The sequence below is a fragment of the Pinus tabuliformis genome, chromosome 5_2 (genome assembly GCF_031772625.1).
Source record: "Pinus tabuliformis cultivar Carrire ecotype Pingquan chromosome 5_2, CPIR1, whole genome shotgun sequence".
NCBI lineage: Eukaryota > Viridiplantae > Streptophyta > Pinopsida > Pinales > Pinaceae > Pinus > Pinus tabuliformis.
Window position 1 is genome coordinate 47,644,316 of NC_142306.1, and position 24,468 is coordinate 47,668,783.

Genomic DNA, 24,468 nt, shown 5'->3' on the forward strand with positions numbered 1-24,468 from the left:
ACTTAACATTTTTCAGGTGAAGCTGGGAGCCTAACTCCATCTTAAAGATGACAATACTAATTCCTTTGTTACTATACCTCCCATCATCTCCAAATTCTATGTGCAATTAGAGATCCTTCTCCTCTAGGCTACTAAAGAATTCCTTGTTTCCTGTCATATGATATAAGGCACTAGAATCTAAGTACCACCCACTCCCTCTTACTGTGCTTTCCATGCAAGCCAAGAGGGTGAAATCTAACTCAAATTGAGATTCCATATCATCGTCCCCCTTTAAACCCCTCGATAGGGGGGGACGCCGCCCCCCCTATGACCCCCCCCACACGTGGGGTAGCCATGGAAAGAATATAACATAACCCAACAAGTCTCTCCCATTCTGGTATCTTTTCTCTTCCATTAAATCAATCCTGATAGTTGTACCAAGATTTCAGAAGGCCAAGGAGTGTTAAGCTCACAAGTTCAGATGATGGTATGTTTTCTCCTACTCCTCCAAGTTCATCTCAAACCTGAGTGAACCTTGATAGTTATTGTGGAATGGTTTTAGTTTTTTTCATTTGAATTTTCCTGAGTTTATCTCTCAATGTTAAATTTATTGCATCACTGCTACTCTGGAAGAGATCTGTGAGAGTTATCCACATTGCAAAAGGAGTCTCCTTTCCATGCAAGTTTCAAACCACATGATCACTGACACCCTCCAGAATAATCCTCCTAGATCAGGTTGTGTCTCTCTTCCATTGAGCAAGTGCTTCTGCATCTAATGTTGTTGGTTTTTGAATATTAGTTTGTGTAGATTCCCATACTCCTTTTTTATCTAGGGCAGCTTCATCCTATCTTTCCAATCACGAAAATTCAAGGTGCCCTCAAATGCATATTCTAGCCTCAATCCATTGAAAGACATGTTTCCTACACTAAAGATAATCTGCATCAAAAACTTTGAAAATCAAAATTTTTCTGAGAGAAGATATGGAACAAGGTTTCTATGTAGGCTTTTGAGGCTTTAATACCATGTGGAAATTGCAAGAAATTTTCTACTACTAATGAAATAAAAATGAAATCAAGAGACATAAATTGCTTCTACTATTATGCGAAAATGAAAACACATGATAGAAACAGATGCAATAACACGCAACCATCAAAACACAAGGAACACAATGATTTTATGGGGGAACCCAAGTGGTAAAAACCCCTCCACTACTTTGCATTAACTCGTATGAGAAAAATAAACAATTACAATGTCCTGCTTCAACTCTAAACCACACCCTACACTGCAAAATTGTTATCTTGCTTCCTGACTTGTTCAGGCCAACACTTAGCCAATTCAAGCCTCAACCAAACTCCTATTTCCTTGCGTAATCCTGGAGGAATTCAGCTTCTAAATAATAGGCAAATTCCTTATTTCTTCACGCAAATCCAAGCGGAATTGAGCACCTACTTAGTGAAAAATCATTGTACACTCAACAGTATACAATTATAAATACAAATGTGCCTTTTACATCCAATCAACTAGGAATTTAGAATTCGATGCATGACTGGGTTTATTTTTAGTTGATTGACTAGTTAACTGAGAGACCAATGAGTTAAAAATAGTTAAAAATACTCAATTGAACTCCTACTAACTCTATTCATGACTAGAGATAAGATAATTGAATTTCACTAACTATAAATCCTCTAGATAACTAGATCTTAGAAATAAACTCATGCACAACTCTACTTCTTGACCATAAACTCGAATTGACTGACTTAACTAGTAGACAATGTCATGTCACTCTAGCTAATTGCAATCCAAGTCATCTTTCTGATGTGGAAAATTGAATTTTATCCATTTGACTAAGGCACTAGTCAAATGAATCATTTTCTTGCTACAATTTCAACACAAAGATGGTGAAAAATACAGAAATTTGTTGACTTATTCATGTGTTTGAACTTCCACCTAAAGGAACTTTTTTTCAAGCCTAAATGCCTAACACTACAACACACGAAAACCACATAAATAACCTTGTGTTGGATCTTTTTATAGTATAGCCCCAAGGGCCTAACCACACACAAAAACCTTTGTGCCCTTGGTCTATATTCCTGCATAGAACCATGTGTTGGAGCCAACCCTTATCCCCTGGTTTTTATTTCCCGAGAGAAACTCAATGGAGTGCCTCTAGTTCCCATCGGGGTGAAATCTCGAGATTACATGTCCCAGTGGGGCCACCTTCCAATTCCTCTTTCCCACTTCCAATTGGTCCATCATTATAGTTGTATGTCACTTCATTTGACATAGTGTCTCAAAGCTACGTCACCTTAGAGAAAATACATATGACTCATTCAAAAATCTTCAGGGTGCCCAGCCTTTAAAGGTAAAGGGTGATGTGCCCCTATATGACCTTCGACTTTACACACGAACTAATAGAAAATTCATCAAGGTTACGTCAGGACCATTTTTTCTGCCACCTATACAAGGATGCCATGTGTTACTCACTCAGTGCTTCTACATGTCACATATTTTTGGCCCACTTGTCCACTCAAAAATGCCAAATCTACATGCCACATGTCACATCACTATTGATGCCACATTTCCTGCTGACATCATCATGCCCTTGTAGTTCAATTGTGGACCCTAATCACCCTTATAAGACAATCACATCTCACCATGTGTCTTACACACTTTCAAAATCCATGTTGTCAGTACGATGGGTGGAGGGGGTCCTGAGCCTTGCTTTTCTATTAATTTATTTAATAAAAAATTTGAAGGGCTCCCTTTTAATCTTTTGGGGAAGGAGCTCTAGGATGATGTGTCCCGTGGTGTCCTCCCTCTACAAATCAACACTCACTGCTCATCCATCTCATCTTGTTTTGTTACCTCGCTCCTATTGTCTTATCACATCATCCCATTGCTTTGTCCGTGGGATTTAAACTTGCATGTTCTTTGTATCTCGTCAGGGAAGAACCACCTAGATGAGATTTCAGGTGGGGCCTCTCTATTTCTACGAACTATGCCAATCAAAACTTTCCATGCCACATTGATCATCCAACATGTTTGTACCATGTCACCCCGCTGGTATCAACCTGTTGTGTTACCCCACTCCACCTATCCCCAGGAATACAACTTTGAGGCCCCTTTAGATCCTGCTGTGGTGACGTATCCCGAGCAAGGACCACCATTGTACCTCAGACGTGCTTATAATTTTTCCACCTGTGTTCCCACGTCATGGGGCATGCCACTTATGCATATTGACGATTTTGCGGGGCCCTTGGCCTGAAAACACCAAAATTTTGACTTTTACCCTTATATATTTGATTGTCCATATCTTTCAATCCAGGAGGTATTTTTCTGACATCAATATATTGTTGGAAAGCTCTTTCTAATATTTATCCATCTAAGAAGTTTCCAAGTGCATATGATCTGATCATCTAAATTGAAAATGGCTCCAAAGTCTCTGCTGTTTGACTAATTTTCTTGGAACCACTTGAGTTGTGTCACTTGTTTGACATCAATGCCAACATATTTTCAACATTCTCCCCCTTTGGCTTTGATGAAAACACCAAAAACATAATCATAAAATAAAATTGTACTTATCCTACTTCTCCACCTTTGACCTAAATGGAAAAGAAAATAATATGCTCCCCCTGCAACTAGGCTCCCCTTGTCTTGCTAATCCTGTAGACTTGGAAGCTTCCTTTATTACTCTTGAGGAAGTTCTAATGGAGGGAGGTAAGATGAACGACTCCCAATATTTTCCTTAAGTACTCAAATTGATCCCTTGGGAGAGGCTTGGTGAATATATCAGCTACCTACTATTTTGTAGATACATACTCCAACTTTTCAATCTGATTTGCATCTTGTTCTCTCAGAAAAGTGTACTTCATTGGAATATGTTTTGTCTTGGAGTGAAAAATATGATTTTATGACATGTTGATTGCACTTGTATTATCACAGATGATTGGTATTAGTTGATCATATATCACTTGCACATATTGTAAAGTATACTTCATCCATAGTAGTTGAGTGCAATGAGAATTTATTGAAATGTATTTTGCTTCAGTAGTAGAGAGAGAAATTGAAGCTTGCTTCTTGGTCAACCATGAAAAAAATACATTCACCAAGAACCACCATTAGTGATTTTTTGATCATCTACATCACCTTCCCAATCAGCATTAGTAAAAAGAATTAGTGAAAAATATTTACCTCTAGGGTATCAAATTCCATATTCCATTGTAGCTTTTAGATATCTGAGAATCCTCTTTGCTACTAGGATATGACTATGTCTAAGGGTTGCTTGAAATGTTCCAACAATACCAACTGCCTACATGATGTCTCGTCTAGAGGTTGTCAAATATAAGAGGTTTCTAATAATAGATCTATATAAAGTTCAATCCACCTCTAGTGATTCATCAGTCTTGTTGAGTTACAACCTGTAACCATTGGAGTGATTACCAAAGAGCATTCCTCCATGTCGAATTTATTCAAAACTTCCTTGAGATACTTTCTTAGTGAGATAAAAATTCCTTTTCAAGATTGTGTTATCTACAAACCAAGGAAATAAGAAAGTTTTCTAGGTATAGAAATCTTGAATTCGACCTTCATATAAGCTGCAAACTGACAAGTTAGATGATCTTGCAAAAATAATATCATCAACATAGACAACCACCACTAACAATTTTCCATCATTGAATTTCACATACAAATTATTGTCAGTTGTGCCTTTTTTAAAACCACACTTGAGAAAATAACTATCCAACTTGGAGTACCAAGCCCTTGGGGCTTGCTTAAGACCATACAAGGCCTTTTTCAAATTGCAAACATAACCAAGTCTATTTGATAGTCGAAAACCATGGGGTTTCTCAATGTAGACTTCTTCTTGTAGTTCTCCATTTAAAAAGGTAGATTTTACATCCATTTGATATATCTTAAATTTCTTAAAACAAGCAAAAGCCAAGAACATGTGAATTGCTTCTAATCGTGCAATGGGAGAAAAAGTATCATCAAAATACAAGCCTTCAATTTTTTCATGTCCCTTGAAAACTACCCTTTCTTTTTTTCTTACCACTTCACCATGTTCATTCAATTTGTTCTTGAAGACCCATTTTATGTCAATAAAATTCTTGTCTATTGGTCTTGGAACAAGCTGCCAAGTATGATTTTTTCTCAATTTGATCAAGTTCTTAATTCATGGCTAACCAATTGTCATCTTGGTTGGCCTAAGAAAAATCCTTGGTTCCATCATAGATAACAAAGGTACATGTTCTTGAGTAGAGGGATTTAATAGTCCTCTTCTTGTCTGAACATCTGAATTCAAGTCAGCAAAAATTTGGTCAGTTTGGTGGTGTTTTTTCACATAACTTATAGGAGATTTGGATTTTGGACTAAGGGGTTATTCAATGTCTTCACCTGAAAATGACTCATCAACCTTCTCATCATTGCTGACTAGATATTTGGAGTTGATATTTACTGGTTGATTATCTTCAAAATCAATATGTTCATTAACCTTAACATCATTGAAATCAATATGTTCTTGTATTCTTATTGTAACATTTATAACTGTTGTTATTCTGAGAGTACCTAATAAAAATACCTTCATTAGCTCTTACATTAAACTTTCCAAGACTTTCATCATTCTTCTTGATATAACACTTGCCTCCAAATACTCTGAAATGGTTGAGTGTAGTAGATTTTCCATACTAGATCTCATATGGATTTTTATCATTGTTTGGTCTAAAGTGTTCCTTGTTTAGAATTAACACTGTTGTATGGATTTCTTTAGCCCCAAATCTCTATTGTATACATTTTTCTCCCATTATGGCTCTAGCCAACCACTGAACTGATATGTTGGCTATGTCTGTTACTCCATTATGTTGTGGAGTCTCTGCTATGGTAAATTTTCTTTTGATCCCTTGTTCTTTGCAAAAATCATAAAATTATTTGGAGGTAAACTCACCACCATTATCATACCTTATGCAACTTATTTTACAATTATTTTCATTCTCAACCATGGCCTTAAATTTCTTAAGATTTTCAAAAGCCTTTGATTTTCTCTTAAGAAGGCCACCCATGATACTCTGCTAAAATCATCAATGATAAGCATGAAATACAATTTTCCTGAAGGTTAAGTTATTAAATGATCCAGGTGGATATTGGTGGCCACCTGCCAAGTCCACCTGGACCCCCACCATTGTCTTTCTCAGCATTTTCAGTTTCCTTAATTGTAGCACAACTTACTATTTTTAGCAGTTTTTCGGGTCCTGAACTCCCAGAGCCGTTTCGAGGCCCTAAACGACGTTTTTTTTGGAATCCGGCGGCAACATGGGTCCATGGAATGGACCGATGTTGCCCGTTCCAACAATGATAGTACTCGGATAGATCTTTCTAACGAGCTATTGTACGCGTCAAACGGAGATCATATGCCAAAGTTACGACCCCGGGAAGTTGATGTACCAATTTACCCCAAACGGGGCCCACAGTTTGGCATTTCATCTCCTAGTGTTAGGTTTTGGAATGTTAAGGGTTTTCCATTGTTTCTCAACAATAAATAGGCCTTCGAGCCTCATTGTAACACAGTTCAGAGGCATGTAGCCATCACATCTCTTCTTAGAGATAAGCTACCATCGCCCTAGCTGGTTTATTTCCATTTCTGGTTGTAAGCATATTTCAGTATTTTCCATTAATGAAATGAAGTATTAGTTCCACTGCATCTTTGTGTATATGGTTATCTCTGTAATTTGATGCGTTCCTGTTTAAATCCGGATCAGTGGTATCAGAGCGGTCTGCTTTTTCTCTGTTTTCTTTGCATGTCCCCAACAAGGTCGGGATATAAGGAGTTAGGGCTTGAACTGGTTGAACCTTTGCAAGACTAGCCTCACAAATCCCGACGACCTCCCATGGTGGATGAGAAGAAAGACGAGGGGGCAGGAGATCCAATCAAAATCTTGCTCGAAGAAGCCCTCGAGCGACAACGGAACGCGATGATGGACAACTTTGCCCAGATCCTTCAGCGACTACCCAGAAGCGATGCATCGGCTTCCAGCAGCTACTCTGAAAATGCCACACCCTTTAGGGTACAAGTTAATTTTGAAATCCCCATATTCGAGGGTCAGATAGACGCAGATGCCATAGATAAATGGTTAAATCTGCTAGAGGGTTATTTTTCTGTTCATGAATTTTCGAGTCGGGAAAAGATTGTTTTTTCCCTTCTCAAAGCAGCCCCCCACATCAAGGACTGGTGGGAAACCTATTGCGAGCAGAAGGATGAAAGTATTGTCTCACTATTTTCAGCCGCACCCACCTGGGATTCGTTCCGGGATGCCATCAAGGAGCAGTACTACCCTGTTGGAAGCTATGAGGATGAATACATAAAGTGGACCACACTACGGCAGGGAAGGGACCAAGACGTGCCGGAGTTCACCAATCTTTTCCATACCCTTCGCACAAAGTTGGGTATCAAGGATTCAAAGCAACATTTGATACTCAAATACCGTGGCTGCCTGCACAAGTACATCCAGGAAGAAATACAATTCCTAAACATCCCCTCGCTCGGCGCAGCATACCGATATGCCGTCAAGGTCGAGCAGAAGTTTAAACAAAAGAAGCGAGACTTTGGATCTGCGAATCCAAAGCAGGGGAAAGGTGCCCCTAAACCACAGAACAAAGGACAAAGCCAAGGCGGGACAGCCCAAGACAACCAGCCGAAGCTGCAAGCAAAGAACAGCGCCGCGAAGCCGAGAAAGGACACTGGAAAATGGTGTGAGTTCCATCAGAGCTCCACTCACAACACAAGTGAGTGTCGGGCCAAGCAGTCACTGGTGGCTGAGCTAAAGTTTTCAGAATCCGATGCATGTACCGACTTTGAGTCAGAACCCAATAAGGGGTATGAAAAAGGGAAGCAGATCATTGATGCGGATCCCAGCGCCACTGTTGCTACCGCAAAGATCCAGAAAAATGAACCCAAAGATCCAGAGGAGGAGGAGCGTCTCTTCCACTCCCAGATGTGGGTAAAGGGCTCCTCGATACAGTTCATTGTTGATAGCGGGAGTCAAAAGAACCTCATTTCGGCAGAGGTCGTGAAGCGGTTGGGCTTACCGACCACAGCACATCCACAACCATACACCATTGGGTGACTTCACCAAGGACGAGATCTTCGCGTGAGCCAGAAGTGTCGCCTACCATACAACATCAAGCCCTTCACGGATGAGGTATTGTGTGACATTGCTCCCCTTGAAGTTTGTGATGTATTACTAGGACAACCATACTTGTGGAAGCGACATGCTGTGTATGAATCAAGGCCCCGTGCTGTTATTATTACATTGGGAAATAAGTTGTTCAGGATACCAGAGGTAGCACCACCTGCCGCCATCTCTTTGATTATTGCAAAACAATGCAGTAAGATCATTTCCAAAACCAGGAATTTTTTTTTCCTGATGATACGCCCTCAAGGAAAGAAGAAGATAGTGGTCGCGGCCTCCAAACGGGGTCCCTCTGCACGACAACTACAGATGGACAAGATTGTGGAGGAGTACGAGGACATATTCACCTCCCCGGCAAGGGTTCCTCTGCACTGTCAAGTCAAGCACTCCATCGATCTGACCCCAAGTGCGCCGCTACCCAATGGACCAATTTATCGGCGCTCCGTTCTGGAGAACAATGAAATCAAGAGGCAGATTCAGGAGCTCCTGCAGAAAGGTCACATCCGTCCGAGTTCGTCGCCTTGTGGGAGCCCGATCGTGTTGGTACAGAAGAAGGATGGGACGTGGAGACTCTGTATTGACTATCGGGCGCTGAACAAGATCACTGTCTGTAATAGGTACCCGATCCCGCGAATTGATGACCTCCTAGACCAACTAAAGGGGGCGAAATATTTCAGCAAGATCGATCTGAAGTCAGGATATCACCAGGTACCAATCGAACCCTCTGATGTGTGGAAGACTGCCTTAAAATCCAAGGAGGGCCTCTTCGAATGGTTGGTCATGCCTTTCGGATTGACGAATGCTCCTGCAACCTTTATGAGGCTAATGGATGACATCTTGCGGCCATTCACCAACTCCTTTGTAGTAGTATACTTGGATGACATTCTGATCTTCTTTGTTACATAGTTATCATCAATATGTAACAAATAACACTTCTTTGTCTTCTTTTTTAGAAAAGACATGATTGTGTGTTCTAACATCTTTAAATTCTATCTCTCTTGTGCTTGTAGACTTAATTTTATAATTTTTATATTTGAACAACACATCGTAGACTTGTTCATGCATATGAGACACACTGAGTAAATTGTGCTTCATGCCATCAACAAACAATATATAATTGGCCTTACCTCTTCCATTAGCTAGGCTAATAATTCCTTTACCCACAATATTAACATGTGCATTGTTTCCAAAGGTTAGATTACCTTTACTGATGGGTTTCCATGAAAAAAAACTTGCTCTTATATCCTGACATATGTTTGGAATTGCCACTATCAACATACCATTGACTTCCTTCATTCTGAAGATATAAATCCACATTATAGTTATTTTTGTTTTCCTTTTTCTTTCATACTTTCAGTTGCTAGTCTTTTTTCATGATTTTTGGATCAAGCCTTTTGTTTCTGAGCCTATAATTAGCTACTTTGTGGCCATAGTTTTGATAGACGTAACGAATCAATATATTCAATGGGAAAAAAAACTTGTTGTACCTAGGTCTGCTCATCCTTAGCCTGACAGATTGGTTATTTGGCTTATAATTTATTCTTCATGGCATAATTTGTACAAGTAAAACTATAGCCTAGAAATATGTCTTCATACTTGGGATAAAATTGATTTCTAAAGATTGGTTGAGTTTCTCTCTAAGAAATTAAATTTTTCTCTCATGTGTTGTAAAACTTTTGTTGAATCAAATTTCTTCTTCTATTTTGCAATAGTTGATTTGTCTTTGGTAGCAAACTAGATTGTGTGGTCCCTTTTATCTCTTTGTTTTTGCATTGAATCATATCTGGTTGTTGTGTTGTCTGAATTTTTTAATTCTTGCACAAAAGTAATGGATTTCTTCCCATTTATATCATTTGTTGAGCTTGAATCAACCTCAAATCCAATCTCTACTATGTTATTAGAGCCTCTTTGAGCTCGAGGAATTTCATTTAAACTTTTAGTACTTTTCCAAAATTTTCATTAAATCTCATCTGAGTTTCTTCTTTTTTAAGATCTTTCCTCATAAAGACAATATCTCCTTCAAGCCTTTCACATGTTTGATTTTTCTCATTGAGATTTTTATTTAGGGTTTCTTGGATCTTTTCTCCTTCTTCAATTTGCAGGAGCAGTGGTTTTATTGCTTCAGGTTTGTCCTTAGCCAATAAATCCTTTTGTGTTCTATTTTTATTCCTCAGCCACTAGATCTCTTTAAGAGCATTGAACAAATCTCCTTCTAGGTCAACTTTGGCCTCTTCTTCATAAGATTCAATAGCTTCTACTTCCAGATCTTCTATGGCCATGAACATAAATTATTTTGAGACTTCTTAGTCTCTATTCTCATTTGATATTGAAAGTCTTAATTTTCATAGTAACTAGAGTTTTGGGTGTAGAATATTTTTCGTTTTATCCTTATTTCTTTCCTTTTGTATTTTTCTAAACTTCTCTCTAGAGTCATATTCATTCTTCCTCTTTCCAGGACACTTAGAAGCATAGTGACCTACTTTACCACAATTAAAGCACTTAAAAGGTATATTACCTTTGTACTTTACTGAGCCTCCCTTAAGCTTCCTTACGAACTTAGCTTCTTCTTCATCTAATTCACAACATGAATCATTATGTTCTTCCTTGGGCTTCTTATTTTCTTTGAAGGCTGGCTCCTTTGTTATAGACTTTCCAATAGAAATCCTCATCTCATAGATAATAAGAGTGCCAAGTATTTGATCCAAAGTGAGAGATTTGGGATCATTCATCTCCTCAATATCTAACACTTTAGGATTAAATATCTCAGGGAGAGATATTATCACCATTTGAACTACTATTTTCTATTTTAACTCTTCATCAAGACCTCTTATTGTATTCACAATTTCATTAACTCCAGGAAAGTATTTAGAAATATCGTTGTCATCATGCATCTACAAATACTCAAATTTCATTCTAAAACCCTGAAGTTTGGCTTGCTTTACCTTGCTATCGCCTTCATAACAACAACTCATCTTGTCCCATGTTTCTTTTGTAGTAGTGCAATCCATGACCTTAACTAGTTCTGATTTAGGTAGGCTAGCTAGTAGAGCATTCATAGCCTTGGAATTGCATGTATATTCCATATTTTGATATCTTGGAATTAGGGCTTGAGGCCTTTGATATTATTCTTTAATTGCATCTCAAACATCAATGCCAAGAGATTGAATATAGGTCTTCATCCTTACTTTCCAAAACATAGTCTATTCCATGCAACATAGGTTCCCGCTTGGTGAATCCTCCTTCCTAGTTTTCCATTATACCTAATCTCTCTTCTAGTTGTTAAAATGATCTAATGTAACTTATAAGTCTTATATAAATTGTTAGAAACCAGGTCAATACTGAGAGGGGAGGTGAATTAGTATTGTGAGAACTTTAAAACTTGCTTTCACAAAGTAAAGAATACTAGGACACAGGTAAATACTTCAAAAACTATTCATATAAGAATGATGAGAATCAACATAAGAAGCACATTTAAACATATATATTATTCAATCCTTTCTTCAATTACTTTCACAAAGGAAATCTTCAACTTGCTTTTACAAAGATCTCTAGCTCCAACTAGAAGGAAGCTACTGCTCTCTAATATATCAGCTACTACTAATAGGAGATACCACCCCTGATTTATTAGCTACCACTGTAAGGAGCTACAACCCCTGGTTTATCAACTACTGCTAAAAGGAGCTCCAACCCATAATTGTTTTCCAACCACTACTGGAAGAATCTACAACCCTTGGAATGCAAGTTGCGACTTTATTGACATCCTCGATTCATGTTTCATTCCATTTTTGAACTCAAATCATGAAGGCCACTGTCTTTCATAAAACAAATAAAGTTATCCTCAATCACTCACCCTAATCATCACAAAATCACCTTTAGAAATATTTGATCACTGATCAATTCACCATACACATAAGAGACTTGTTACAAAGGTTTGAATGAGGACATCCAGATGCTTAATTTAGGGGGAGATGTTGGGACGCAGAATTGGCATCCTTTTGGTACCTATTTTCCCTATCTTTTCCTACCATTTTGACCCTAAGTAGTCATACATTTTCACTTTGTTAGTCATTATTGGAAAAAGAATGTTCCTTTTGCATGTCACCTTTATCATTGAGTTTTGCTTGTAATTTCATATAAAATGTAACTTTTTCAAGTTGTTTTACTAATGCAATTGACGAAGGGTTGTTTCAGGTGGTATGGTTTGTTGAGATGATGTTACAGGATGATATGTTCTCAGTGTTACATTGCTAAAGATGGAATGGATACCCTACAGATGTTGATACTACAATATGAATGCCTATTTTGGATGATTTCTTCTTTCTCTATTAGCAACAAAGGCTGATACTGATAGAAATAGAGTTAAATTCAGTTTGACCATTGAAGTGAGATACTCATCAGAAACACATACAACTTAGTTAGAACAGTTGATATTTCCAAATGTTAATCCATTGTAATTTAGAAAGTTGTTACAACTCTGTTTCAATTAAGGAATTTCTTACAAGACAATTTTGTATAGCCTCGATTTGGATCACATGATAACCAAGAGATTCTCATGATGATCCTGCTATTTGAAAAAGGAATGTAATCTAAAACTATAAAGAAGTGGATTCCCTACCCGTGGGGGCATGAAAATATAGAGATGGATACAGTGGGATAACCATAATTGTAAACAGTATTGTATTTACAACTTTCGTCAATGCAACTCTTTACTATTCGTGGCTTCATATCTCTTTCTTGATTAGCTTGCACACTGTGTAAATCACCAACCCCTGCTAAGGTAGAAGGGACCTCCTTATTAGTAGGGATCATTAGCTAGTGAGGTATCATAGTTGTATATTTATTTCCTCTAAGTTGTGAGTTATGTATGGTTTACTATTATTGTTATAGTTCTTGTTCATGTATTGAATAGTTGTAGGATTGTATCCTCTATAATCGTGTAACAACGTAGGTCTTGAACCTGTCTATTCATAGGTGTCATGGTTGTTTTATTATTATTATAGTTCTTTGGTATGATTAATTGATTGAGTGCTTGTTACAACAATTTTTATTTCTTTGTTTGAATGTTGAATGGCTTCCAAGAGTGTTGTTTCTTTCGAATAAGAGTGATTTAGTGAAAAGAGTATGATTTATTTTGCAACGTGTGTCTTTTCCTTTAGAAGTTTGAGGAAGATTTGAAGTGTAACAACAAGTGTGTTTGGAGTGCTAAGAGTTATATTTACAAGAATTGGTTTTAAGACTTTGTTAGTGCTTTACTTTTATCCTCACATATATTTTTCACAATAACCTTGAGATAAAAAGACCTACCCAGATTGATAATTTATGTTTAAGTAGGATTGGTTTTGTTTAATTAAAAGGACAATTAATTTGCCCAACAATTTGAATACAAATAAAAAGGATATTATCGAAGTTTAGGATGAGTCGACGATCAAAAGAAAAGTGTCTAACAAGGAACATGGCATTTTAATAGAAAAAGAAAATTCTAAAAAAATTAAACAAAAAAAGGCCAAGGACCAAGACTATTTCTAAGGATGGAAAGAAGAGGACAACAAATATATCCACGAAATAATCACCATTACTAAATCTAGAGGAAGAATTGAGAACCCCAAAATTCAATGTTGCACAACAAAAGATCTATGATTACAATGAATCCCTAAAGAAGTATACATAATAATCAATCTTTGATCAGGTACCATTGCCCTTTTCTCACAATCCACCACCATTTTATTTTGAAGAAAAAGAGACAGTAGAAAAACTAAAAGAGGAAATGAAAGAATCATAAGTTTTAGACCATCATATAAAGGATGAAAATCAGACATTAAAGAAAGATTCAAAGGATGTTACAAATAATATAGATGTGGGTGTTGGTTCTTAACATTGACATATCTAACTACCCTCTTTCTATACTATTCTCTTACCTATTATATCTCTCTTTTCATAAAAATCCACATTACTAGCTTCAAACACCTATAACTAGTATGATGAGGTAGACCTTGCTTAACTTATTGAAATGTTGTGTTTTTAACTAGATTTAAGTGTATTTTGAGGCTATGTTACTAATGATGAAATGAAATTCCCTTCTAGTACTAGTGCAAGGATTTTGTTACCCAAATGAACCATGAGGTCATTGTACATTGTATTCATGGCCATCCATGTAAGAGTATGATTTGTAAGCTTAGACGAGTACATGGTAGCATAGTACCTTTCTTCTCGACATGCATTTGAGTAACTTCAAGCAGCTCTAAGTCAAATCAAATCACCAAGGGTTCCATAGTGTGCTTACCAATAATGAAGTCATAAAAAACTTTATTTTGATATTGAAAAAGCACACACTCAAGATCTGGTCTGTCTCACTGCACCAGCAATGAACTTGGCGAAGGTTACAGAGGAAAAAGGAGATTGTTTGTTTGTTATCTTGGCTACTGTGAGGATATTTTTTCGTAGAATAGAGGATAAGATCTTATCTCTGTATCATGGCCTCTTATAGATGATATTTGGATGTAATATCTAATTTAATATTTATAAATAGAGTTAGGAATTATAATGTCATGAGAGCTAGTCTATACTGTGATTTTGATCTTGTTTCTCAGACTCTATAAGTTATGCAATATGTAGATTTTTTTTTCTCGGTAAATACTAATATCTATTAACTAAAAATAGAAATATTTTTACAGGTAGTCGAGGCTTCAGAAGAATCATGAAGCCTCTATACACAACAAATCCACCTCAGAATGGAAGGATTCTGAGCGTAGATGCTACAAAAAACTATAGAATAGTAAAACATGTTAGCGAAAGACCAGTAGATAAGAGGAGTGAACAAGATGGCATAGAAGCGAATAGCTGCTGCGAGTCTGTCTGTAAAAACTTTGCCCCTGCCCTGGAACTGAGCGAAAATTTCAATATTACAGAAATGAGCCATGTGTGATATCAATGAGACCTGGGAACAAATGTCTGCCTGACCGACCTTGACAAAAGGAACCAGTGCAGAGCCGCGTGGCCTTAGCCTTCATTGCCCCCGCCAGAGGTCTGCTTTTCTGCTGGATATTTACCATGAAAGTTTGAAACAGGTAGACCAAAAATGCGCCGATACCACCATCTCCAACGAGCTGTTGATCATCCCGAATACTGAGGGTGGGGGTCTGGGGAGTCCCGCTGCTCCGGGGGATTCACTGCCTCCTGATATTTGTCTTTCTGCATGAGATTGTCGAGCTCCAGGAGTTGAGAGTCAGTAGTTAGGCTAGAAATTGGGCCAACATGAATTTGTAATCCGCATTCAACTCCTATATTAGCAAGAAAGTCTGCGACTTTGTTTCCATCCCTACGTGTGTGCAACAGAGTGGCAGCTCTATGGGTGGAAAGCCAGCGTTCAATAGAGAGAAGTCTGTTGGCTAGTCTCCAGCTGTTACAGACTTTGCATGAGGGGGAACCCTGAAGGATTCTAGTAACCGTATTGATAATAATTTGGGAATCACCCTCTACAATTAGAGGAAAGAAACCTCTGCCTTGAGCTATTAGTAACCCTTGCGAGAGACCCTCCAGCTCTGCTGAGTTGTTGGTGTCCCATCCTTTAGAGCCAAGGAAGGTTAAAAGAGGATCTCCTTTGTGATTTCTGAATAGCCCTCCAAAGCCTGAATTCCCTGGGTTCCCTTTTGATGCGTCGTCAAAATTTAACTTATACATATGGATGGGAGGAGCTTGCCATTTCTAAGGAGATTGGCTTCTTGGCAGTTTTGTTTCTTTGGGCAGCTGATCGAGCTTCCATTTGAAATTCCAGTTATCCCATATTGATTGTTCTTGGGGAATCGATGGGAAGTCCTCCTGGTACCAAGTTTTGAGAGAGATAGTTTCTTCTATATTTTGGCAGATTATGTTCCATATATCTTCCAACTATCTGTGATGGTCCTTGAATAGTCTTTTGTTTCTTTCCTTCCAGATGGCCCACATGATGAAACCTAGAATAAGCTTCCAAAGGAGATTTAAGATTTTACTTTGATACGGGTTATGGGCCCAACTGCGGACTGTAGCAATAATGTCTCCATTGATTCTTCCTTCCTTTTGACAGCGAAAACTGGCCTTTTCCCAGAGCATTCGAGCTAGCGGACAGGATTGCAGGAGATGCTTTGTAGTTTCCTCCTCTTGATTGCAATTTGGGCATATGGAGGGGCCTTGAAAGCTTCTTTTCCTTAAGTTTTCCCATGTCAAGATTTTGTTGTGACATAGGATCCAAAGAAAAGTGGAGATTTTTGGCCATAATGAGGGGTCCCATATTTTGCTCCAAACAAGGATCCAGCAGCATGTCCTCTTTGATCATGATATGGTAGGCCTCTCTTGTCAAAAAAGAGCCTTTCTCTTCATAACCCCACCGTAGAATATCTTTTTCCTCAGAATATTGAATTCTTCTTTTAGTTAGTTCTGTTTCTAGGGTTTGTTGGGCAGGGGCCTGTCCATGCCTTAAAATTTGATCTGCTTTTAACCATTCCCTGTAATCATTATTCAGAGAATGTCTCCAAAAGTTATTGATTACCTCTTGAGATTGTAATTCCTGCTCCATTTGAGGATGAGGCGGGATTTGGTCCTTTAGATTAGGTAACTGCTGCCATGAATCGCCCTAGAATCTTGCCATACTGCCATTTTTCACCTCCCAAAAGCTATGCTGCTGTATGAGGGTCTTATGTTGCTTGGCCGAGTTCCACATAATTGATCCCAAGGTAACCTCTGATAGTCTTATCCGTTCCTCTATTGGACAATTCCTGGCATATTTCGCTGTCCAAAGAGATGCCCATGGTGTAAATGACCAAATTCGAGTGCCCATCACTTTATTTCTATGAGAGGGATCCCTCAATCCTATTCCACCTCCTTTCTTTGGTAAGCATGCAGTCCCCCATTTGACCAGAGCCCACTTTCGCTTATGGTCGTTACTCCCCCAGAGAAAAGATCTTTGAAGCAGGACGAGTTCTTTGAGAACCCATTTGGGGGCAGCTAATATGGAGAATAGGTATAACGGCATGGCTTGTAGAACAACTTTTATAAGAACAAGCCTGCTAGCCATATTGAGAGATCGGTGAGTCCAAGAGGATAGCCGCGCTTCCAGTTTCTCTAGAAGGATTTTCCATGAAGAGTTCTTGAGAGATGAGGCTATCATGGGAGCACCAAGGTAGGTGGAGGGAAGTTTAGCTGAGGTGAATCCAAAAATGCGGATAATTGCAGACTGAGTGGGAGCAGGAGTGTGAAAGAAATAAATTTGTGATTTAGACTTGTTGATGGAAGCGCCGGAGGCATCAGAGAAATCAGAAAGAAGATTTTTGAGTTGACGTGCTTCTTGGAACGAGGGATGTCCATAAAGCATGTTATCGTCAACGAACTACTGGTGCGTGAAGGCAGGGGAATTATGGAATGAAAGGCCTCTGAGGAGCTGGGAATGTTGAGCAGATTTGATGCTTCGGCCTAGACCCTCAGCCATTATGACAAACAAAAATGGGGAGAGGGGATCACCTTGCCGGATTCCACGGGAAGGATGAAAGGTAGCATATGGGATGCCATTGATTAAAATGGAAAAGAAAGAGGAAGAAATAAGGCTCATGATCCATCTAATCCAGGGGGCAACAAAACCAAAAGCAGTTAAAACTTTTTCAATATACATCCAACTTAGGCTATCAAACGCTTTTAAGAGGTCTAATTTGAGCAGCATACCAGGCCTTTTAGTGGTTCTCAGAGAATGAATTATTTCATGCGTCAGAATAATGCCGTCAGCGATCTGCCTTCCCTCCACATAACCCGATTGCTCTGGCGAGATGATGATAGGGAGTAACAGTTTGAGACGGGATGCTATGACTTTAGACACAATCTTGTAGATTATGTTGCAAAGAGCGATCGGTCAATATTTGTCAGGAATGCTGGGCAGATCGACCTTGGGAATCAGAGCTATGAATGTTGCATTTATCCCTGGAAACATCCATCGAAGAGAATGAGACTCCTCAACCACCTGCCAAACTTCTGTTTTGATCAGTTCCCAGAAGCTATGGATGAAGTTTGATGTAAATCCATCCGGTCCCGGAGCTTTACCAGTTTTTCGATGTTGTACTGCCTATTCCACTTCTTGTAGCTCTACTAGTTTGAGAAGCAGTTGGTTGTGTTCATCAGTGATGAGTTTAGGAATGTTCCTGGTAATTTTCTCTATTGCTTGTGATCTGTCTCCATTTGGCTCCCGGTGCATTTGCTGAAAGTAATTTAATAGAGCACCTTCAATGTCCTCATGCTTTTCCACTTTGATCCCCTGCTCATTTTGAACATGAGTAATATTGTTATGCATTCTACGTTGTATGGCTGTGCTGTGGAAAAATTTTGTGTTTTTCTCACCGTCTCTAAGCTATCTGACTCTTGATTTCTATCTCCAAAGCGTTTCTTCTAGCCTGTCCCTTTCTGCAAGTTGCAACTCAAGAGTTCTCTCCTATTCTGACAATTCCTCTGAACGTCCCTCATCCATGATCCTTTGTTGCAGCTGCTTCATTTCTAATTCAATCGTGCTTTTGCCCTGGAAGATGTTACCAAAGGATGTGTGATTCCAGTGCTTGATTTTACCCTTTAGATGCTTAAGCTTTTGTTGGAATTGGAACATTTTTTACCCTGGTGGAGGGGAGAAATTGTTCCATTCAGTGCTGATAAGCTTTTGGAATTCTGGATGGGTCATCCAAAAAGCTTTGAACTGAAAGGGCCTACGAATCTTATTTCTAGGACGTGACCATTGAAGTGAAATGGGCCAATGATCAGAGCCTGAGAGTGGCAAAATGGATGCAGAGAAGTCCCCTCTGATATGGATAGCGTTGTCCGAGAGTAAGAACCGATCTAGTTTTGAGACTATCTGCTGATTCCCTGCTCTTCTGTTATTCCATGTAAACACTCCATTGTTGAAAGGTAGATCTATGAGCCAGTTAGCCTGAATGAAATCCTTTAGAGGGAAACCTTCCTGACTACCTCTGCATCGACCTCCCTTTTTTTCCTCCAATCTTGTAATAATATTGAAATCTCCACCGGAGATCCATAAGGGATGCTGCCTGTTTTGGTTGAGAACAGAGAGGGAATTGAGGATTTCAGCTTTGAGAGATGCTTCTTGAGGAAAATAAACATTAGTAAGGAGCCCATGTAGATTTGTCCCAGTAATGTAAAAAGATGCTTGAAGGAAGTTCCTATGATCATGAATATCGCTGAGATTGAGATCTCTTGGGTTCCAGAGAATCGTTAGACCTCCAGATGCTCCATCAGCATCCACAGCGGCATTGAAACATCCTGGCCAAATTTTCGCAGCAAATCTATCTAAAATATTTGAAGTGCATTTGGTTTCTTGCAAGAACAAAACTTGAGGATTTTCTTGCTTTATCATTTTCCTGAAAATTTGTATCTTCCTTGGGCCATTGAGCCCCCTTATATTCCAGGAGATTAGCTTCATTGAGACGGGTTGTTTTTAGATCTGTAATACTTGGTTAGCTTGGAATACCTACCGGATTCCACTAATATGTGTCCAATCCTGATTGTCCTCTGTAAATCAGTCTTCCTTCCTCTCTTTTTGATGTCCTTGGCAATGAATCTTCCATCCCAGGGTCCTCGAGTTTGTATTCCCAGTGATTTTTGTCGTTGCGCCCTTGATAGAACTTGTTCCAGATTTTCAAGTTGCCCCATAGGAATGTCATCGAAATTATTTTTTGTGCAAGCCTTTTCTAAACCTGGAATGTCCAAGTCCCCTATATCTATAGCCTCTATTTCTTCCTCCATAAATTGTGGATAGTACGATTCTTCATTAGGGTCCGCTTCTGGACTGACCTGCGAATGGAGGATCTCCGACTACTTCGTTTGGGCTATCCCTATCACTTCCTTCTGCTTATCGGAGGTGGAAGCTTCCTTGAATATAGAGTCTTCCTGATTCTTAAAGGCTACTACCTGTTTCGACTGTCTGTCTTTCGCTGCACCTGGATCTGAAGGGGAGGGCAGATCCATATTGATATCAGTGTGATTAGCTAAGATTCCGAAGCTGTTGCTTGTTGAGGGCCCTGAGGGGCTGGGTTGTGGCATCTTATTCTTTGAGGCTTGCTTCTTGTGAGATTTTCGGCGATTTGCTACCTTGGTAAAGCCATCTGCCTCAGAGGCTTCTGATCCAGAAGGGGAGGGCTTTTGAGTTAATGGGTAGTCTCTAAAAAGATGTCCCAGGGCATGACACCTGCGGCATCTGAAAGGAACATGCTCATAATCAATCGGTTGAATCCATTCAATATCTTCATGAGAGATACTTACCGCATCTGGGAGAGCTCGATTGAGATTCATGTATATGCAGATCCGAGCAAATGAGGTGTATCTACAAGTTTTATTTTCTTCTGCGATCTTTACAAATTCTCCTAGAGTATTTCTTAGCGCTTGTAATGAATCTTCCTCCCAGTATTTCACCGGCAGCGAGTATAGTCGGATCCATACTGGAGCCCAGCTCAGATCCACCTTATCTGGGTCGAAACGCTCCATCCATCCTCTGAGAAATAGTCCAGCAACGTTGAAGAAGTAAGGGCCTCCCTCCAGCACCCTGTTTCTATCCTCCAGACAGTTGAATATAGCAGTGAAGAATCCTTTGGGTCCTAGCTGCAAAGTTATGTGTCCCTTGGGATGCCATTTTGCATTTTTCCAGCCTCTTAGCGCCTTCTCAGTTGGCCATAGTCCGATAAACTTTCATATCAGAGCATGGTCCTTCATAAATTGTATCTTTGCATTGATTCGATGAGCAGGAAGTTCTACTTTTGGATGCTCAACTGCAACTGGTTTGCATGTTATTGAGCGGACTTCTGGCGGTGTGATATCTTGCTTTGTTCGTTGAGATTTCAGATCTGCATTCTCTTCTTGATTTACTATTTCAATGCCTTCCACATATTGATTCTGCCCTTTGTCTTTTTGTGGGGGAGGCGCATCACCCTCCCCCCTGGGGGGCTCCATTTAAAAGAATACTGTATCGCGCAAGGTTGAGCGATCCTGAGCTTGTCAGAAGGAGCAGGAGAGCCTTTGTCTGGCGCAGTCTGTCGTTTCAGCAAGAGTTGAAACCCTAGGACTCACTGCGCAAAGCCATATTTTTAGTTAGAATATTTATTTCCAACAATTGCAAACTTTAAGGCCTGCAATATGTAGATTTTTACTTTTAGATTCAAATTGCTTATGTAATATGCTAGAAAAAAAGACTTGAATCTACTCTACTCATTAGTGGAAACCAAAATTGATCAATGAAAATAGTAAGTAGAAAAGGAAGAATTTCAATTGCACATAACACAATATTTTTCTGGAGAAAGGAACTGCTCAAAACCCTGACTATCTATATTGTATTAACCAAAAGATCTGAGAAGAAAATACAATTCTTTTTCAACCCCGAACAATTCTTGCACAAGTAAAATCTATCTCTGTGCTTCACAAACCAACTCAAGAAAACACTTCGCCAATTCTACTGCTTGCTAAGCCCCTACTTCCTTGTGCAATTCCTAAGAGAATTAACCCATATTTAATTGGGAAAATCCCTCACCATAACTGTGCAACCATCATAGGCCTTCTACTGATCTCATGCACCATATGTACAACTTGAAAAATTATACAACGGATATTACATTGTCCCTAAACTCAAATCTCTATTAGGTCTTCCTTTGAACTGACATGCATGAGTTATTTATGAGTGAATCTTAAGTTAACTAGTGGAGCGGTCAAGCTGCACTGGTCCTTGTCCCCACTACTAGACCTCCTACTAGTTCCTCCAACTGATTGAACTAGTTTAACTGACTATAACTTAGTTAGACTGAGTTAATTAATTACAACTCAAAAGAACTCAAACTGGACCCCTAAAATTTAAGAATCACTCTACATGACTCTAGATAGACTTCCAACTCGAATTTACTAAGCCAAGTAAGTCAAATTAACTTAGTTAATTGTTACAAGTTACTATGAAAATAGAATTACAATTTAATTCCTAATTTAATTCAAAGAAAAATTAAATTATAATTTCTAGATGATATGTTTAACATTTCTTGTCGCTATTTTCAACACTCCCTCTCAACAAGAAAAGAATTAAATTCTATCCCAATCTGGTACCTTTGGAATGTTCTACATGCAACAATTCTCTCTAGTGTTGTTGCTACTACAACTTCTGAAACTAAAAAATCATCCAAACTAAATCAGTATGATGCATCTATCACCAAAGTCTCACACTGCTACTACCTACTGAACTGTCTATTGAAAACTTTGCACTGCTACTGACTCTGCCCAATGCCATCTGCACTGCTTCTAGCTCTGTTTTTCTCTCCCTAGTGTCTGACTGCAGCTAGTCTCTGCCTTTGTCACTATGACATATAACTACATCAAGTAACATTGATCCATCCTGATACTATGTATTGTGGGCTCCCATAGCAAGGTAATGATTAATGAGACAAAACATATCAATGGACCCTACCCAAATTTTTGCACTCTTGGGACTATTACTTCACATTGCTCTAATTCTCACCTTGAGGTATGGTTGCATGTGCTCCCTCTGCGCACTTGGCTCGAAATTCCCCCTACTGGAAGTCTTTTCTTGAGTGGATGCCTCCACTCGGTCTCCTCTCTGCTTCTCCAATTGTGGCTGCTCCACAACTTGCTGAGGTTGCTTATGAGGCTGCATGTTGAGAGGTAATTCATGCTCCCTCTCAACCACCAAGTCTCTAACCTTTTCCTTGATCCTCAAAGATTTGTATGCATCTTGTACCTCAAGAGCATACATGTTCTTGACTCACACACTGATCTCTTTCACTTGTCCCGCCATCACAAAATTTTCTAGAAAAAGAGATGATTTTAAATCAGCGATATCTCCCTCATCCGAACTCTAATTCGGGTGATTTGTTTTTTGAATTTTGGTATTTTTTCACAAGGAATCCATATCTACTATTTTTTTTTTTAATTTTTCATAAAAAATTCAAATCTACTCTACAAAATTGCTGCCCAAAAAATTTATGCTCCTCAATCTGCCAATATCAATGATCACAACTCCTTTTGTGTCACTAAACATTGGCTCACTGATCTACCCACTAGCAGCCTTCTAGCTCCATTAATAAGTCCGCACATAGGATCTTCTGGATCTTTCTTGAACTAGAGCTCCATCAACCTGCAAGGACAACTTCGAATTCTTCTCTTCTATTGTGAATTCAACACTGATACCATGTACGTTTTTACTTGTAGATTCAAATTGCTTATTTAATATGCTGGAACAAAAGACTTGAATCTACTCTACTCATTAGCAGAAACCAAAATTGATCGATGAAAACACTAAGTAGAAAATGAAGAATTTCAATCAAACATAACACAATATTTTTCTGGGGTGTTAGATGATCCAAAAATACAATTTTATCATAGGTTATAAAATTAGAATAAAATAATTATTAATTTAAGATATTAAATTAATAATTATTATTCTAGAATGTTTAATTATTTATGGAGACTTTTAGAATTAGCATACTGTTATAACTAGATATGACTCTCCAAATGTGTCGTATCTTAGGCTCTATTTTAGGAGATTTGTTAGCTAGTTGGTTTGAATAGAATTTATTGTAAATGGACACTTGTTATTTAATAAGTGATCCATAATTAGAGGTAGTTAGGACATGGAGCTTATAAATAGCTCATTGCAAGAGTGTTTTGTTGTTCGGGTGTAAACTCTTGCAAAATCAATTATGTAATTATTTTTTTTGATTAATAAAATTACGTGTCTAAAGACACTTCTGCCATTATTGTGGTATCAGAGCTCCAGTAATGTTGTAGTTGATTTGAGGAGGAGATTCTAGCTCTATCAGATCGTGGAAAAATCAACTCTGTTGTAGTGATCAGCAAAAGGTTGGTATGAAATTTGCAATTTTTTTTATTGATTTTAGATCTGCAAATTCTAAAATCATTTTTTAAAGCAGCAAATGAAAATCTGTGTGACCTTTTCAAATTATTTGAGTGAATTAAAAAGAAAAGAAAAAGAGACAGTGATATATATTTTAATTGTTTTTAAAGTCCTTTCAAAACATTCAAATCAATTATGCAAATCGATTCTGCATTTTTATGAGAGTGGTTTACATCGATTTATGCTCAAATCCCCTGCGTTGAGCATTCTGGCATCGATTTTACATGGTTTATAAGTGGTCTGGCATCGATTCAACATTTGAACCAGCGTCCTCTAGCAATAAGAACCAGCTTTCCAGCGTTAAACGATTTGAGCCAGCATTCTGCACTTTGAACCAGCATACTATGAAATTTGAAAGTTTTGAACCAACAGATACCAGCATT

General features: G+C 38.6%; 1 protein-coding gene across 1 annotated transcript; it reads right to left on the reverse strand.

Annotated features, from left to right (window-relative positions):
• Window positions 1-18,778: 18,778 nt before the first annotated feature.
• LOC149157520 (uncharacterized) lies at window positions 18,779-21,126 on the reverse strand. The gene is made up of 4 exons (XM_089433713.1): window positions 20,932-21,126; window positions 20,092-20,835; window positions 19,656-19,974; window positions 18,779-19,443 (listed from the first exon to the last, which is right to left on the reverse strand). The coding sequence occupies exons 1-4, from the start codon at window positions 21,124-21,126 to the stop codon at window positions 18,779-18,781; spliced, it is 1,923 nt and encodes a 640-aa protein (XP_089289839.1).
• Window positions 21,127-24,468: the final 3,342 nt, after the last annotated feature.

Bases quoted from the DNA above. Each gene is read 5' to 3' on its own strand.
- LOC149157520 (XM_089433713.1), bottom strand. From the start codon at position 21,126: ATGGAGCCCCCCAGGGGGGAGGGTGATGCGCCTCCCCCACAAAAAGAC. The intron at 20,836-20,931 runs GTAGAACTTCCT...CCAACTGAGAAG, and splicing joins TTGCAGTTGAGCATCCAAAA to GCGCTAAGAGGCTGGAAAAA. The intron at 19,444-19,655 runs GTAGGTATTCCA...AAATTTGGCCAG, and splicing joins ACACATATTAGTGGAATCCG to GATGTTTCAATGCCGCTGTG.